Source organism: Idiotropiscis lumnitzeri, unplaced genomic scaffold, assembly GCF_059441095.1.
Source record: "Idiotropiscis lumnitzeri isolate Australia: NSW breed Sydney's pygmy pipehorse unplaced genomic scaffold, RoL_Ilum_1.0 HiC_scaffold_35, whole genome shotgun sequence".
Lineage (NCBI taxonomy): Eukaryota > Metazoa > Chordata > Actinopteri > Syngnathiformes > Syngnathidae > Idiotropiscis > Idiotropiscis lumnitzeri.
The window spans coordinates 1,264,211-1,282,136 of NW_028283573.1; the positions used below are offsets into that span (position 1 = coordinate 1,264,211).

General features: G+C 40.6%; 2 protein-coding genes across 3 annotated transcripts in view; both read right to left on the bottom strand.

Moving 5' to 3' along the window:
- Positions 1 to 7,152, bottom strand: part of LOC148315873 (PDZ domain-containing RING finger protein 4) — a 115,616-nt gene extending 108,464 nt beyond the window's left edge. Inside the window, exons 1-2 of the mRNA XM_088287300.1 lie at positions 6,395 to 7,152; positions 5,883 to 5,930 (exon numbers count right to left, since the gene is read on the bottom strand). Of these exons, the coding sequence (XP_088143426.1) occupies positions 5,883 to 5,930; positions 6,395 to 6,733 (387 nt within the window). The 5' untranslated portion in view covers positions 6,734 to 7,152. The remainder of the gene's footprint in view (positions 1 to 5,882; positions 5,931 to 6,394) is intronic.
- A 1,118-nt stretch (positions 7,153 to 8,270) lies between these two features.
- Positions 8,271 to 17,926, bottom strand: part of cntn1a (contactin 1a) — a 59,419-nt gene continuing 49,763 nt past the window's right edge. For both annotated transcript variants that reach the window (XM_088287182.1, XM_088287183.1), the window contains exons 16-24: positions 16,576 to 16,737; positions 15,807 to 15,956; positions 15,332 to 15,402; positions 14,400 to 14,634; positions 13,326 to 13,429; positions 13,059 to 13,248; positions 12,574 to 12,686; positions 12,348 to 12,504; positions 8,271 to 11,637 (exon numbers count right to left, since the gene is read on the bottom strand). In XM_088287182.1, the coding sequence (XP_088143308.1) occupies positions 11,561 to 11,637; positions 12,348 to 12,504; positions 12,574 to 12,686; positions 13,059 to 13,248; positions 13,326 to 13,429; positions 14,400 to 14,634; positions 15,332 to 15,402; positions 15,807 to 15,956; positions 16,576 to 16,737 (1,259 nt within the window). In that variant the 3' untranslated portion in view covers positions 8,271 to 11,560. The remainder of the gene's footprint in view (positions 11,638 to 12,347; positions 12,505 to 12,573; positions 12,687 to 13,058; positions 13,249 to 13,325; positions 13,430 to 14,399; positions 14,635 to 15,331; positions 15,403 to 15,806; positions 15,957 to 16,575; positions 16,738 to 17,926) is intronic.

Genomic DNA, 17,926 nt, shown 5'->3' on the forward strand with positions numbered 1-17,926 from the left:
ATTATTAACTTGCTTGTTCTATATTCTTGCAGCTCCGTTATTACTTTATGTATATGTGTAGCATTGTCAACGGCGTCATCAAACGGAGAGTAGTTTTTGTTAGCCTTTCAATCTTGAGCAGTTTTATTATACAGCGGTTAATGACATTTTTTACTTGGCTGATAGTTATATAACGCTGATCCTCATTACAGTTTCGGGTCAGCCTGAGTTTATCTCAGCTGAATTTAAGCAAGGGTGGCGTACACCCTGGACGAGTCGCCATTGAGAGAGAGAAAGAGAGAGAGAGAATGACGGAGAGCGAGAGAGAGAGAGAGAGAGAGAGAGGGGGAGAGAATGACGGAGAGCGAGCGAGAGAGAGAGAGTGAGAGAGCGAGCGAGAGAGAGAGAGCGAGAGCGAGAGAATGACGGAGAGAGAGCGAGAGAGAGAGAGAGAATGACGGAGAGAGAGAGAGAGAGAGAGAGAGAGAGAGAACGAAATCTCTCTGGTCATACTAGCATGCCACCTGGCAAAATGTTTGTGTTAGAGCAAGTGTGGGTTATCACTGTGTGGCTTTTCTGCCATCTGCTGGCTAAATGAAATCACTACACATTGTCCATTCTGGCCAGATTGCATTTGGTGGGTTAGTGTTACACTTTAAAAAGTCTGACCCAATCTGGAGCGCCGAGGCCAGATGGAGGTCTCGCCACCAACACTGGTACTGTGACCTCAACAAGCTGGCTAAACACCTTTGGCCTGGACTGCGATCCAATACTTTCGTCTCTGTGACAGTCAAACAATCACACATGCACGAACACAAGTGCAGCATGCAACAAAATAGCGGAGAGCAGTTAGGAGGAAATGAAGCAGAGAATGATGACGCGCTGCCCCGTGAAATCACACTTTTCCTTGGTTTCAAACAATATGCCACTAAAAAAAAAGAGTCCTCTTTAAAAAAAAATGTTTTTTTTAAAGCTCCTTTAAAATTTAAAGAGACGACTGAGTGAACAGTTCAGTATGAATTTACCGTTCCCTCAAAATATCTCAACACATAGTCATTAATGTGTAATTACAGTATACTCCTCGAGTCAATTGTTGTCGTTTTTACCACATTCGTACATCACCTGACTTAAACGTCACAATGTATTGACTTGCCAAGAGCTTGGCAGAACCCGTACGCCATTTCCGTTCAGACTGTTTTTATTTCCAAATGAAACAAAAGGAACACAAGCGAAAGCCGGCCATTCGGATGAAAAGCGAGAAAAGTCTCGGCGCTTTAATGCTTCTTGTGAATCTGTGTTTTTGCAGGCGCTGCTATGCTCGTGTTTGCTAAAACCCGAGACGCACCTGGCATATTACACAAGCTTATCCCAGCTCTCAACGCCTCCCAGATGCACCGTGCTGCTCTACCGCTATACAATTGTTCCTCTTATTATACAATAGCCTCTGTCTGCATGTCGTTAATCCGAATTGTCAACAAGAGGTGAGGCAGCCCTTAATTCCGCTGCCGATGAATGTTCCTCCTAAACTGGTGTTATTTGACACTGCATTATTCTTTTTTTGAAACACACACTTATTGGGGTATGAGAGGGTCTACTAAAGGGGAGATTGCGAAATTATGTTTAAAAAAAAAGAAATTAAAGATAATTTGGTCAGACAGTTTTTAGGGCAGGATTGAGAGGAATTCAATCCCACAAAACAAAGTTTGTCTCAGACAGATCATTTTTGACATAATCTATAGAAATGGCTAATGGGACGAATTTATCAACATTAATCCCTGCAGTCGGGTTATTAGTCATGTTTAATGCTGTTTTTTTATTGATTGGATTGAGTTACCGCTATAATTGTTACTCTAATTCTTGCTACTAATGGAAATGAGCTTTTATTATTTGATTTTTTTTTATATTTTATTATTGAAATCTTCATTAATATATATTGTCCCTGTATAGCAAATAAATAAATAAATAAATAAAATTGTTCAATGTGACACTGAACACACACAAAAAAAAAGGGATTGTTCAAAGAGGACGCAAATTGAAAATCTGTCAAGGTTGGGAACCGCATTCAGAAAAAATAAAAAAAAATAAAAATCATTCTAGACTCAAACCTCGAAGCGGCAAACTCAAAACGGTCAAAACCTTTACGGTCTCTGGCAGTGGCGGTTGAGTGCGCTACATTTCCTCCCCTGTGCTGCACAATAAAACAGCGTTTACAGCTCTTCAGATGAATAAAATTTAATTATAAACAATACGTGGATGGATTTTGATGCCACAATATACCAGGGGAGTAGATTTGTTCCATTTCCAGAAACTCGCGAGTTGCTAGGGGTGCAGTAGGAGTACCCCACAGTAGAGCTTTCTTTCTTTGTAATAAAAAAAAAAAACACGAAAAAAGATTTCCCTGCAAAATGCAAACACTTCTTGTTGTTACAGTCCACTTTCATCGGGGTCAAGCAGATCCAACCTGATGCAGTTGATCAGTAAGATTTTGAACAAACCATGTGGTCACGTTCCAACCGTAGTCGCGTGAAAGCTTTTTGAGTTGAGTTGAGTCAAGGGGAGCCGGTGCCAGCTGCGACCATTAAAAAATGTCAACGCGCCATAAAATAACCTGGTAAGTGCATCAAGCTTGCGAGGCAAACAAGACCAGCAAGCGAAGCTTTTCCCTGTCTCAGGTGAGTAAGATGATGAATTGCTCGAGTCACGAAGCGCTTCCTCCATGTGAGAGTGAACCCAGTGCGGAAAAACTGCAACGCTTCTAATTAGTACTCTTAAAACTGCTTCATTTTTTGGTTTCGGATTTCTTTTTTTTTTTGCCATTTTCATTTTTTTTATAAAAAAAAAATTAAAAAACAAAATTAAATGTCGGAGGGTATTTTATCCTGGTGAACTTTTACATATTTGGTCATCTACTATGATTGTTTAAAAACAACTAATAAAGCTGACATTTGTTTTGACTTCTCAAATAAAATGTGAAACTCGCATAAATAAAATGATAAAATGAAAGTGTTTTTTTTTACCCTTAATATAAAATTTAAAGAAGCAAGTTTGTATGCCCAGGAAAATGATGAAATCCAACTGGTATTCGATGCAAACATCCGTATTTCCTACCAACCCAAACCTGCTTGATTTATTTAACATATAATGCATCTTATGTTGCCAAAAATCAACAAGTAAAGGAGAAAAACAGATACGCCTATAAAAACATAAACTCCTAGTTGGAAAGCATCAAGCTGCAACTCAAATTATTCACATGAACAAAAAAAATAAAAACGCATGGCCGCAGATTCCCAAGATGGAACCGCCAATTGTTTATGATTCGCTACATAAAATTAGTCGTGGACTCTAATAAAAGTTTGAATCTTTTAAGTAAAATGTCACCATAGACAGATAGATAGACAAACGAAGATATATTTGAATTTAATTAACCTGAAACAATAGAGTGTCAAAATCAAAAATCACGATCCTCTAAGACAGTGGTCCCCAACCACCGGGTTGCGGTCCATTACTGGACCGCAGGCTACTTTGGATCGGGCCGCACAGATGAAAAAAAAGATAAACGTCAGTTGTTTTTTTTGTTTGTTTTTTTAATTATTATTCAAGGCTGAAAACATTTTAATTTTGAAAAAAAAAACGACCACGTATGAAGCCCAACCTGCTCAATATTCAGCTAGGACCTCCCCTCCACCACCACCCATGCAGTACATATAAAAAAAAAAAAACATGTATAATGCGTAAAAATATTCCTAAATTAATTCAAGCAAAATTCAAGCAAAATTCAAGCGTTGATTTAAGATGATTTTTTTCAGTTTTTGTATCATGTGACTAAGTTCACAAGCAAAATTGTGCCTTTTGCTAATGCTCATAACAAGCAAGCTCAAATTGGAACATTTAGTTCATCACTTCAGCGAAACAAATTGACGCCATGAAAAAGTGTCTCAAACTTAACTCGCATTTACAAAAGATCCTTTCAAAAAGCAGTCACCAAATGACCCAAAATGCCTCTTGCGACACCCATGGAGGTCTTGGAACATTCCATTCTTCACACCTCCGTCCTAAAACAACCGAGCAGCGTGGCTTCACGGAACGTAACGCCAACACCAACAATACCGTACGCAAACCTACACGGAAGTATGTGAGTTTGAAAACCTCTCGGCGCTCGGCCCGTAATAATCCTGATGTCAGCATAATGCGTTATTAGCCAGGAAGAGCCACACGCTTTGGAATAACACATTGTCTGCCAAACCAATGTCTATGAAAATGGGGGCAATGTGAGGTTAAAAATTGCCGCGAAAGAGGTGTGGCTCATCTCAGTCGAATTTCATCATGAATAATATGATATCATGTGCATTGATGTCGGCTGAAATTGACTCGAAGGTGCTTGGTGTGTGCGTGTCAGTTGAAGTGGAGTGGAAATAGGAAATAGTGAGCCGGGGCGGTCCCTCTCAACGCTTGAAGGATAAACAGCTGAGATGTAAATTCCCAGTGAAACGACAAACGGAGCAGAACCGGCGCAGAGGTATTTCCGAGGAACTGGAAAACAGGACAGCAAATTCCCAGCGTGCGACGAATACTCGCAATGAACTGTAAACTGCTGCAAGGGAGTGAATTCAGATTTATTTGACTGGTGTGTTGCTTGGCAAAATTAATAGGATTCTTGGTTTGACTAAAACAGTAAAATAAATTTAAAAAAAAAAAAATTGAAAAGCTGACCCAAAATGAAACAAGACCCGCTAGCCAGGCAGTACCTTGACAACGCACTTCATTCAACGTTTTTCCGTCTTTCATGGACAAAGAAATGTCCCGATCACATTTTTTTTTAAATCGGGAAGACTCGACAAAGGTCTCATGTTACAATATGGATAACGTTTTGCGTCAATAAAATGCAAATAAATCAAGAATACAGTCTACGGATGAGTTCAAAGCCAATGACAATGAAAAGAGCTTCCTGCTTGGACAAAACTCATTATGCAAATCACACAAGCAAGCTCTCCTTAAATCAGAAGTCACAACATTTGAGCAGATTTGCAGAAATTATTCGGTTAATAGGAGATTTGGGTGGAATAAAAGTTGGAAATGTTTCAAAACAGAATAACTCCAAGCACTTGCAAGCGATTATTGCTTGGGTTGATATTTTCATGCACCACTTCCAACATTTTGACACTCATCAAGAATGCATATATATACATATACATAAATATATAAACCACAATGCAATATAATATAACACAACATCATTTTTTGCAAAGCAAAAGCACCAAAGCATCTTCCAAACTCATTTCACATCCAATCGGATGGATGTCACAAGTTGGGTTAGAACACGCAGGCTTAATCTTCAAAGTCAATATTTAGCCTGAGCTAAGTCAGCAGTGAAAAATTGGAATGAAAAAGGCATACAGTCTAGCAGATTTAAAAGGGCTCAAAATCCCCCAAAAATAAACAAATGGTGGCAAATGGTTTAATACTCATAATGTGAGCTCAAGAACTTTTTCTGAACGGCAACTCCTTGTCAAAATGAGCAATTTCCGTACACTTGTGAGGAATTTCTTTAAGTATAAACACCAGATACACTTTTGCGTGTTTTGCCAGTTAAGACGAGCAAGACTTTTTTTAAAGGCCATTTTGGGCACTCATTAAATACGACCATTGACAAAGAACAATATGAGCTCAAAATTATATCACAGTAGTTTTCTATGATTATCATTTTCCCCAACAAAGCCATTTCAACAGGAATAAAAGTTATTTGTGGAATGACAGAAAAGCTTAACCACAACAATAAGCAAACAGTGAAATGATAGCAAAAGACAAAAGTGAGCTTCATGATCTTTAAGGGAGAATTTGAGATATTTAAACTCGTCAGAGCAAGTGTACCTAATAGTGTGTCCAGTGTGGTATAAATTAAATACCTGTGCAGCGTTGACTCGCTGTGATGTCACGGTGGCGCTCATATCCCCCTGATGGAAGATGAAACGTTAAAACAATATTGTACAGAAGGCTCAGTAAAGAACCAACTTACATTTTAACTTTAACATCAAATAAACCATCTTTTTTAAGAGGGGTTTGATTTTGTTGGTGTTTTGCTTATTAAAGACATTTTTTTCATAGTCAATATTTTTAGTGGTAATAATACTATGACGTTGTGTCATTAATATTGACGCCACCCTGGCACAAAAAAAAAATCCAGCTCGCCATCTAGGGGAGTATTCAGTGTAAAATTCTCAGAGTAAATTCTATGCTGAATATTATATATTATATATATATATCAAATTGTGGAGATGGATGAATCACATTATATGGTGAGATATAACCTGTTTTTCTTGAAAACAGGGGAAAAACACAAACTAAAACGCCTAACTTATCTATCAATTGTGAAATGATATATAAGCATTATTGTTCGAAAATTGTGACGTCACCTTACCTGGTAATAGTCAAAAAGCTGCCACGCTATATTGTCCATGTGCACCAAACACTGGTGGAGCCTCCAGAGTTGATCTCCCGGCTGCTGAACACCCTCCAGCCCCAACAGCCGAGCTCGTTGCGCCCAACTTGATCTTCTCTCCTCCAGGGCGCCCGTCAGCGCGAGCAGCTGGTCCACGCAGTCCGCCCTCGAGGCGTCCTCGCCGGGTAGGGACTGCCCGCTTCCCCGCTGACAACTCCGGATGGTCACCGGTTCGTTTTTCGTTTGCCGTTCCATCCTTTCATCCGGGTTGGACTCTGAGGGGTTTTGTCGGCAAAATGCGGAGCATTCGGCGCACATAGTTTGTAGTTTTGCCGGTGTACTTCCACTCGGGATAAAGTTTGGACACAAGAAGGTTCGAAAGTGTTCGCAGCCTAACCGGGGAGGGAGATGTGTGACGTCATTTCGTTGACTCACCTTTCACCGCGCCACTGCTCTACATTTGAACCTTGACCCCATTTTTGCCATTTTTAAAACAAAACACACTTTTTGTTTTATATTTTAACGTCATTCGCATGACTTCATTTGAACATTGCGCACGTGACTTCATTTAGTGTGAACTCGTTGAACTTGTAGTTCAGTAGTTGTAAACGACAGAGGTCAGTAAATGTCCACTTGAACAGGTAAAATCGATTGAGGTTAATAAGAGACACTTTAAATGGTTGCAGGTGTGTGCTGACTCCCATTGAAGAAGAGTTTACGTGATTAGATGTCTCTTAAATTTCTTGAATTTCAACGAAAAGAAGACGGACGTTATGGCGCTCGGTCCCTGTGGCCCTTCTACTTTCAAACCTGTTGACTTTGCCCCCCCCTCTCGCATTTTATCTAAAGGCACGAGTGTCATACTTGGGTTTTAATATGGACAATGATTTTAAATTCGATTGGCAAATCAGTGCTGTTGTTCGCTCCACCATTTTTCATTTTTGGAGTATTTTTATATTTTATGCAATTTCTTTCTCCTCCAAACAAACTCGTAAAATTCAGGTGCCAGGTGTGACCTTTAACTTGCATTTATCATTATTTCTTTTAATACTAATACTTGTTAAATACATGATTAAAAATGACCGTAATACGTAATTTTATTTTTAAATTTATTCAAGATTTTTATTGTTATAATACTGTCAATATATTAATGGAGTAATAATTTTATAAGTTTTTTTCATTATTTTAAAAGCATTAGTAATATATTTTTAAACCAACAATGTATTTTCAGTTCTTTTAGACAACTCTACTTTGATGTGTTCTAGTCAAATTGATGTTTCTTCATCTTTTATGTTTTCTTTCTAACCGCTCAAATTCACTTCATTCATTAATCTTAATGTGTTGTTTAATCGGGTTGGACTTGATGCATGAGGATGAGTGCCATCATAAATCTTCTTTTCATCTGCTGGACACCTGATAGGAGACCAAAGTCCAGCAGATGTTTTTGCTTAAGATGCTGGGGACATTTTGACAGATTGATGAAATACATCTTCAATGCGTTGGATCTGTTTGGTGTATAATCATCATCGTTCACGCTTGAACTGAGCAAAGAAAAGTTGTTCATTCAAGCCTCACTCATAAATGCGCCACCCATTTCTCCTATTTTATTTTAATTTCTTTTGATACAATGACAAGATCTGCTATCAATTCAAAAGGCAGTAAAGATAAATGGTGACCGGGAAAAACATATGGAAAGACTTTCTTTTGCCTTTTTTTTCTGGCACACATAAGGAATAATTTCAAAGCTTCTCCATCGGCTGTGCGACATCAGATGACACAAAACGTTTTAAGTGGACGGTGTGGTGAGGAAGTTTACACAAGACAAATTCATGACGGAACTGGATTTTAAATCAAGTGCGTTAAAACAGCAATTTATTATTGAGCCAGTGTGGTGAGAGGTGTGTGCAGCTCCCAATCGCTCAGTACTAATAATATCTGCAAACAGAAAGATAACATAGTGGCGATTAAGAAGACTGATGCTGGCTTTGCTCTTAATCTTGTGACCTTGGGCATACCTTTGTAAATTGGATTTGATTTTCGTTTTTGAGCTCCAGAAACAAAACAAATGTCCCACTGTCTTGTCACTGTCAAACTCTGGCCTTATGTATGTTTTAGCCAAACAAGTCCAAGTCCGTAAAAATGGTGACGTACATCTGACTCACGTCAGAGTCATCTCTCATGTATTTGTAACAAAATTCATTAAAAAAAAAACAATGCATTAGTTTACTACACTTTTATTGTTTCTTGTCCAGCCAATGAGCAATTCCAGTTTGATCCCTTACACGTGGCAACTAAGCTTTAGATGTCACTTCGAGGAGAAGGGGGGGAAAAAAAAAACACTCCCACACCCTTCATGACAAATGACAGGCAAGTAAAGCTCGGATGAAGCTTTAATCGGGACACTCAGTTGCTGTAAAAGGGATGCCACGCAGGATGGAATGTATCTCTCATGCACGTTAGAATGTGAGCGCCACAGCTTTGAATGGAAAAAAAAAAAAAAGAAAAGGACAATGTCGCTAACTTTCAAGGCGATCATGCATGCGGCAACCCTTTGCGCTCGTCTGTTGCATGGAAGGGGGAAACTGGGAGAAGCACTTAGCGGTGGATGGTCACAACACAGAAAGCATGGCCACCATCAAATCCAAACGCAGCATTTTCAGTCCTCCATTGAGGGAAGTTGAAATGAAATGACGCACGATACTCTCGTTTGAAATAAAATGTGGTCATAAGAGGAGCTAGGCATGTTGTCCTGTTATGGGAATAAAAAGTAGCCACATACGAATGAGACAAGTGTTAAGTGGGCGCGAATGTCACGGATTGAAAACGGTGAATGTCGCGCTCAACGCTAAAGTTGCGTTTCCACGTAGCAGTAAAGGGGCAGTACAGTTCAGCCTGACGCAGCTCACATTTTTTACTTTTTTTCTTTTTAATTTAGCAATACAGTCGTTTGCTAATTTTACATGTAGCAAGTAAAAAAAATAAAAATGCCCCGATACTATTTTTTTTATTGTTTTAGAGACAGAACTTGAAAAAAAATTATATGACTAAACCTTGTTGATGTTTTATTTTCTAAATTCAGTGGTTTTTCAAAGACAAATATATTGTTGTAATGCTTTTGTTCAATTTAATTAAAAATTAAATGTATTTTTTTTTCCCCAATGAGGTGAGGTTACCAAAATACTCCATCCATCTGCTCCCCCTCTGTCAAATTTTAGAACCCATTATGGCCCGCCAATCAAAACGTTTGCCCACCCCTGGCTGAATGGTCGCGCTAGATTGGTCGGATCATACTGGTCTGAAACGTCCCGAATTAAAATAAATTAAAATATAACAGAATTAATCTGTACTGCTTGGTGCAAACTGGGAGTGAAAAAAAAAAGAATTCAGAGGATATAGCTGAAGCCAAATTCCCCTTTTCCAATTGGCAGTAAACAAAAATTAAATATCTGAAAGGTATTTATGACGTTGCCAAACTTAGAACTTTTCGCATTAGTACAGTTTGCGAGCACGAGATGCTTTGTTGAAAGCGATTGGTCAAATTATGCCGATCTTAAGCGTACTGCGGCGAACTGAACTGTACTGGACTGTTTGGTGGTAACTGTATGTAAACAAACACCGACCGATTTCATTTCGTTTTTTCGTTTTTTTTTTGTCATGATACAGCCAAAGCAAAAATAGTTGACGATATTGTCAGCGGTCTTGCATATGCTTCAATTTCAAGAAATCAGTCAATCCAGATTACTTCTGAACACACAACATCAACGAGCTATACGAGATATTGCTTCCGTCTAAGTTGTTGAAACTGCTTTAAAAAGCCGGAGGCTCTCATCCAAAACAAAGCCTTCGAAGCGCTGAGCGTCATAAATTCAAAAGTCACTCTGAGTCGCATGCCAGGACAGAAGATGACTTTTCCTGTGCTGATAATAACGCCCGCACTCACTTGCAATCCAAGCATCTGCTTTTGTGCTTCCCCACTTGGTAATGTTTCAGCAAACAGTTTGTTTGGCAGTGTCAGCATGTTGAGAGCCTCCTCTGCTCGTGGCCGAGGACTCGCTTCAAAAACGTCTGCGTCTGTGTATCGTTCCTCTTAGCGGAATCTTTGCTGAGCATTTTCTGCAACCCTAAGTACACTTGAAAGACAAAAGTTGATGGTCAATACACCGACAGGAAGTACAAATTGGAAAAAGAAAATGCCTTACGTTGTGCACTGGGAGCCCGTTCATGTTTAAATAGAAAAGAACTTTCCAGCATACAATTTATTAAAGTACCGTATTTCCTCAAATAGTAGCCGTAACTCTAATAGAATTTTTTTTTTGTCCACTTGAATTAGGAAAAAAAAAAAAAAAAAAAAAACACTGCCCCAAATAAATGCTATTCACCATAAAAATGAAGACTGAAAGTTACTAAACTCAATTGCGGGAAGAAAACTAAATATTATATTATATATATATTTAATCTAATAAATAGCATTTAAATTACAAAGTATCATTATTTGAATAGGATTAAAAATATTTACAATATTCTTCTAAAAGTAAATTTTTACACAATAAAGCCTCCTCTTTGCATCTCTGGCCACTACGTAAGGAAATACGGTCTTGACTTTGAAGACGTTGCGCTCTTGGAGCTTTGCTTTGACTGTATCCACTTAGCCGAGGCTCTGCTTCACTTTTCGTCCGAAAACAAACACGGGAATGGAACGGAAGTACAGGTAAAGAAAGACATGTACAGTATATAGATACTCGTAAACACGTGCACTTATCCTGCACAGATCATTGTTGAGCTCAAAATTATGGGATGTAATGGGGATTATTTTGTTTGTATCCACAAAAAAAATAATAATTCAAAGGACTGACGTGTTGGAAAAGATGTTCTCGTGAACGATAAATGCAGACATTTACATAAGGCATATTTCAAAAAGTTGACAGAGCTCCTTTGACACTCCTCCAAAGAGGCTTTTCGTGGATAAATAAGGGACGCCCATTTCCATGTGTTTCCGTCTATTCCCACGAGAATCTTCCGGTAAGGGGAAGAGTTGGAATGAGTGGAACCAAACGATTGTGGAAAGAGTCCCAAAAAGTCCTTCTAGGTGGTCAACTGTAAAAGAGGGTCCTTCACGTGGAGGTGAAGACAAAGATGTCGCTACATTCACAGGTTCAGGCAGAGAACGGCCACCAGGAGCAGGCCGAGGATGCTGAGAGGCTGGGCGGCCATGACACTTCCTCCTGAGAGACACACATGTGAACGTGTCACTTTTGCAATTACGGTAATAAAATTCTTTAGTAACGTGCTATTCCAGTGTTCTTGTCAGAGCTGGGCAGTGGTCGACAATTTTCAGAATAAGGCCGGAACTGTACCGAGATCGCGGCCGGAGGGCGGGAAACTGACCGGCACTTGTTGCTAATGCTAACAGCTAGCTGCTAGCCTGTAGTAGTCACCAACGCTGCAGACTTGTGTTGTATCATATAATTACGACATAATTAACATGTGGTTTGTGACACTGCATTCCATTCCGGATCACTTTTAGTGGCCAGCATTCGGCAAGAGCCCGAATTTGAAATCGCCCCCACAGCCTAAAATACGCGTGAAATGCGTCTGTCATGTGCGTCTGGAGCAGATGATAAGAGAACCACAGGAGAGGATTCCTTCTCTAATCAAGATCAATGACATGGGCTCAGGCCGTCCATTGGCCAGTCAACTTATCAGCATCAGAAGAAATTGAGTCAGGAGTCGAGGCTTTTGGTCACGTCGTGCAAAATTTCTCATTCCATGAAATCTCTCACAGTGACGGATGACAGCCTCCTGCCAACTTTGGACCTTTTCTAATCGAATGTGCAAATGGTTGGCCAGCAGTCAACAGTCACGCGATATCATCTAAGCCCTGAGGATGTAAGACGCTCACTGTAGAACCCAAAATAATTGCGAGTTATGTTACCCGTGATGAAGATTTGCGACACAGCCCCGTCGCCACCTTCAGTATACGCTCGGACCTCCACCACGTAGGTCTCGTTTTCGAAGACGGGGAGTTCAATGTATCGCCGGATGGTCATGTACAGCGTGCCCGAGGGTTGGTCTTGCGGCCTGTACAGCACCTGCACCAAAAGCACAAAGTCGGCAAATTGAAGTCAGGTCAAGCCAATTTGGCTAATTTGTCCGCTTACTTTGTAACCGTCGACTGGTGCCTCGTTCGCCAGCGTCTCCACGTGTTCCCAGGCGACGTTCACCGACTTCCCCTTGAACTTTTTACCTATGATTCTCGGGGCTTGACTGGGAGCTGATGAAGTGTAAAAAAAAAAAAAAATGAGGCAAAATACTTAAGACAAACTATGAACCTTAAACAGTTCAATCTAATTTAAAATTTGTCTGGCGACAGTATTTTAAGCTTTTGAGCAAAAACACATGCGGCAAAGACTCTCCGCTAAAACCCCCGGCTAAACTTAGCGCCTCCTCAACATACTAATATCTTGGAACAGTTGAGATGTCTCACTTGGTCAAACTTTCTCAACATCAATTACTACTTTCCTATAAGCAATTAAGATATTGGTTCCGGGCCGATACCGGTCTTAGTTTTAGGTACTCGTGAAAATTCATTTGTACAAATTCCTTGCATTCAACATCATACAAATCATTGTCTTGGAAAACATACGTGGTTTCTTGGTGTGGATCTCGAGTCGTTCGCTCGCCGGTCCGTATCCTGCAGAGTTGTAGCCGCGGATCTCAATGAGGTAAAGGGAGTCGGGCTTCATTCCGTCCACTCTGGTATGGTTTTCCCGGGCAGATACCGCCACTCTGAGGGCGCCACCTTCGCTGTCCTCCTTTTTTCTCCAATACTTCACCTGAGACCCAAGAGCGTAGTGCAAAAGTGAAAACTCTGACATTCCGCATACCTAAAAGTACTGTCGGCAAAGTGGACCTGGTATCCATCTATGTTGTTCTGCGAGATGGGGAACCACGATACAACAGCCTCGGTGGCAGAAAGCGCTTTCCCGTCAATGCTTCCAGGGGCATCAGTGGGCACTAGAAAAAAAACGCACACAAACACATTTGCGTGAGTGTGATTGTTGGCGTGGGAAAGCATCACACATACACATCTCGCAATGTTCACGTCAAAGACCAGATGTCCAGATTACCAAAAAAACAAATATTTAGATTGGTTTAGATCCGCAAAATTATTTTTAAAAAAATCACCTGGCTCAAATATAACACAAAAGTCAACCCCTGTCCAGACTGCAGATGTGGTGAGGCTATTTTCACACGCAGACGCGCTATCGGGGAATGAAGGAAGTTTCCAGGTGCCCATTTCACAGCGGCCAACTTGACATCATCCGCAAGTGGAGATCTTGCTGTTGATCTTGCTGACGATTTTCTGCATAGACTCCAACAAGTCCATTATGCGTCTGAAATGTAGACCGCATGCCTCTCCTGCGCTTAATTGAAAGCCAATGAGGGGATCCACTCGAATTGCCCGGTAATCAAGTCAGCAGTGTTCACGCCCACTACGGCGCAAACGCCTATTTCGATTGCGAAAAGACGGAAAACTCCACCCATGTGCATAGCTATAAGTGTACCTTCGACAGATCCTCTTCCGAGGGGTTTGCGCAATGGGAATGGGAGATTTGGCGGCTCACCTGCAGACTGCACTTTGTGCAAGACTTGCGCTGGGCACAAAAATGTGTTTATTTGTTGAAACAACGGGGGATGTGCCACACACATGAGGGTAAATTGTCTGAATGATATCACCTCTGCCTCAATTTGGGCCAGGAAAAGCCCTGAATGGCATGCTCTCAAGTGTTGCCATGGTAACCCAACTTGACTCAGCGTGCGAGTGGTTATCTCGACAGTCTGTCAGTGGAGGTTAATAACCGTTCAAGGTACACGTATCTCGATAATCCCTCCCCAACAAAAGGCGAGGGCAGAAGATGGCGCTCGCTTTCAAGAGGGTATTAACATTCCACCGACCTGTGACATCACAACATCGGATGCTCACCATCTTGCGCGGAAAAAATAGTCTCCGGCAAACTGTAGGGTCCTTCCCCTTTGCTGTTGAACGCTTGGATTTTTACGATGAACTCGGTCGCAGGAGCGATGGACGGCTCTTTGTGCACGTAGCGCTTGGCTTGAGGGTCCGATACGGTCACCTGTGTCCACTCGACGCCACCTCGAGGTTTGAAGGCCACGATGTAGCCGAAGTTTGGCCCGTAGTAGTACTGCTCCTGGACGGGCTGGTGAAGACAACAAACGGAAAGATATTGGCAATGGCACCTCGTCAAGAAAAAAAAAAAAAGAATACGTTGGATTACGATAGGAACTATTCATCCGTCTTTTTTCTTTGCCACTTATCTTGATGGGTAGGTATATTAGATTCTGACAGTACGATCAATATTGTGGTATCATGCGATCACTGGAATAAAATTAAAGCTCACAATTTAAAAAAATAATAAAATAAAATTATATATATATATATAAATGAATATGAATTAATTTCTGTTTTAATAATTCCTCGGAAGGCACAGTGTCAAATCACAGGTGAGCTATTTTTAGAACAGACCCGTGGGCTACTCATGTTGTCCTTGGGGCTAACTGGTACACGCTGCCACCTATTTTTTTCTTTTCTGGAGGACAATGAACATTAATCAACATAGCAAAAAGGCAAAGGTGTTTGCAGGGTCTCTTTCGTCTTATCCCTCCTCCTCCTCCATGCGTAACTGCTCACCCCTCCTGTTTCTGCTCGCTGAGTAGAAAAATTGCGACATCGCCCCAATTAACTTCAAAGAGGCATCTTATTTTGACAACTCCGATTATTGAATCCTGCTTTGAAGTGCCCTCCAAAAAAAAGAAAAGAAAGCCCATTCCCAGTGACAGACAGCAGGAGTGGTTATTGAAAGCTTCGAACCAATCTCCCAAAAAATCCAAACCTACCGTCCAGGTGATGGTCAGCTCCCTGTTCGTCCCGCCGCCTCCCCCCACATCTGACGGCGCCACCACAGGACCTACGGCAGGAGAGTGAAAATCCTGAGCCGACATACAAAGAATGCGTACAAACCACTCCAACCCACACAAGCTGTAACTAACTAACCACAACATCCTTCTCCATATCTCCTCCTTATGCCAAGTGCAACACCTTCAACACAGATTTTTATTTTATTTTTTTGGAAAAGAGGGTCTGTGATTTTCATTGAAGACTTGAAATTCAGAACACGCTTTCCTCAAACTGCTCATTTGTGGAGGATTGTGTGGTCAGTCAGGAGGTCAGCGCAAAGGCCTTTCCTGTGATACTCATCATAACCAAACAGTTATTCGAGACACTAAAAAACAGTCAGCACGGAAAGCTGGACAGAAATACCTTTTTCATTCATTCCATGAACTGTTTACTGACCCTTTCACGTCAACTTACTCGAGGGCAGCGTTTTCTCTTTGCGTGAGGCGATGCTCGGGTCACCCGTGCCCAATGTGTTGGTGGCCATCACCCTGAACTCGTACTCAGTCCAGGGCACCAAGTTCACCACGGTGGCCGTCTCCGCGTTCCCTTCGACGTCTGGTGGAGCTGCAAAGACAAGGCTGACATTTTAGGGCTTCTGGAAATTGATGACGGGTTTACAACTATTTCTTCGTGACGGCTAGCGGGCGATAGATGATAACGTTAGAATTCTTTTAAGTGCTGACACATGATCGTTACATTATCCACGAGTGGCGATTTTTTTTTTTTTTGCAGTCGTATGAAAGAAAATTTTCAGGCACTGATCTACAGCATTGACAAGAGCAGAATTTAAAGGTAATGAAGGGGAGCTGCTTGCATTGGGTTGCGTTCCTTTCCACAACGGCACTAACGCCCCTTTCTCCCTGCTCCCATTTAGTCCACTCAAGACTTGCACTGGGCTTGAAAATAAGAGGCTAAAGTCCGCCTTCTGACACAGGTAAGTCTGCCCAAGTGATGTTTTTGGTGCTCCAATAACAACCCACTGACAGCAAAAATGTTGCCTTCAAATTCCACACAGCATCTCTGTCTCCTTTAAAAAACAATCAAGACCGTCAATTTCTGGAAACCATTTTTTGTCAAGGTGTCATTTTATGCTGAGCCGTGTAGGAACACTTGATAGCTTGTCATTACAAAGCCATGGGATAAACATGGAGGTAGCACTGTTTATTTGGCGTTGGGTTCTCACATGTGGTGGCGGTCCTCCACACGGCCGGGGAGAAGGCGTCCCGGTACTGGATGGTATATTTGGAGATGGGGCTGTGGTTGTCTGCTCCACGGCTCCACTGCAGAGTTACGTTCTTGTCACTTTTGTCCATCACGCGCACCCCAGCCGGGGTGCCGGGGGGGCCTGGGTTGAGAGGCAGAGGGGATGAGTTAGTGTTGCTTGATGGCGTTTGGTAAAATAACAGGTTTTACACACCTCCTCCAAAGCTAAATTTAAACACTTTGGAGATGGATTTTCTTGTTAGGCCAAAAGTGTCGTGTTGGCTCAGTATATTCTTGAATTAAAAAAATAAATTAATTAATTTTATAAAAAAAGAAAAGAACTGGAAAGTTTTAAAACTAAAAGAAAATACCAGTACCATCACCACTGCTACGTCTACCACTACCATGACTGTGATAATGTTACTTAATTGCATTTAAATTTTTTGATTAATTCAAATTTAATTTGATAAAGTATTGTTTAAACCTATATAGGGATTTTTTTTTATTTCGCAATTATTAGTTTTTAATGACGTACTTAAATCATTTTGACTTTGATATGGTAAGAGAAGCCATCGTCATAACCAAAAATATATATTTTTTTATGTCATCATTTAATCTTACAATATATTATTTAAAAATACACAGTTTAATTTCAAATTTTGTTATTAAGGATAATTATTGCATTTTTATTTTTTATTTTATTTTATAATTTTTATTTTTATTTTATCAAATCAAATATTACTATAAAATGGGATGTAGGAAGTATAAATTGAAAGAATAAATGCAATCATCAATTCGGTAAATATTTTCTGATTTGAATATGTTGTCTGTAGACTAAAAAAATAAAAGAAAAAATAAGAGGAAAACCAACCCACACTCATTCACAATTTAGTTTCTGCATATGTTTTAAATTAATTCCTCAACAGTCGGACAGCATGGAATTATTACCATTTCCAGTTCTTTTAAAGCCCCTTATCCATTTTTAAGAGCATTGCAACCCTTGGCAACCTTGATTACCGTGGCGACTGGTTTGTTGTGTTTGTTTGTTTGTAAAAGTTCCTTCAAGTGAAACACACTGAGTCAAAGCTTTCTGTAAAAACTTATGGAAACACTGACACGAGTCCAATCATTGGACCAACGGTTGGCCTTCAAAATGCACGTGTGTTTCGCTCATTTGTTCCACTGGAACATAAGAAAGAACAAAAAAAACATTCCCTGATAGCGAAGCTACGAGCACGTCGGGAATCAGCCTCACTCCAAACCCGCAGCCTCACTAATAAACTCACGAACGTGCGCCGAGTTGACTAAGGCGGTCAAATCTGGACAGGACA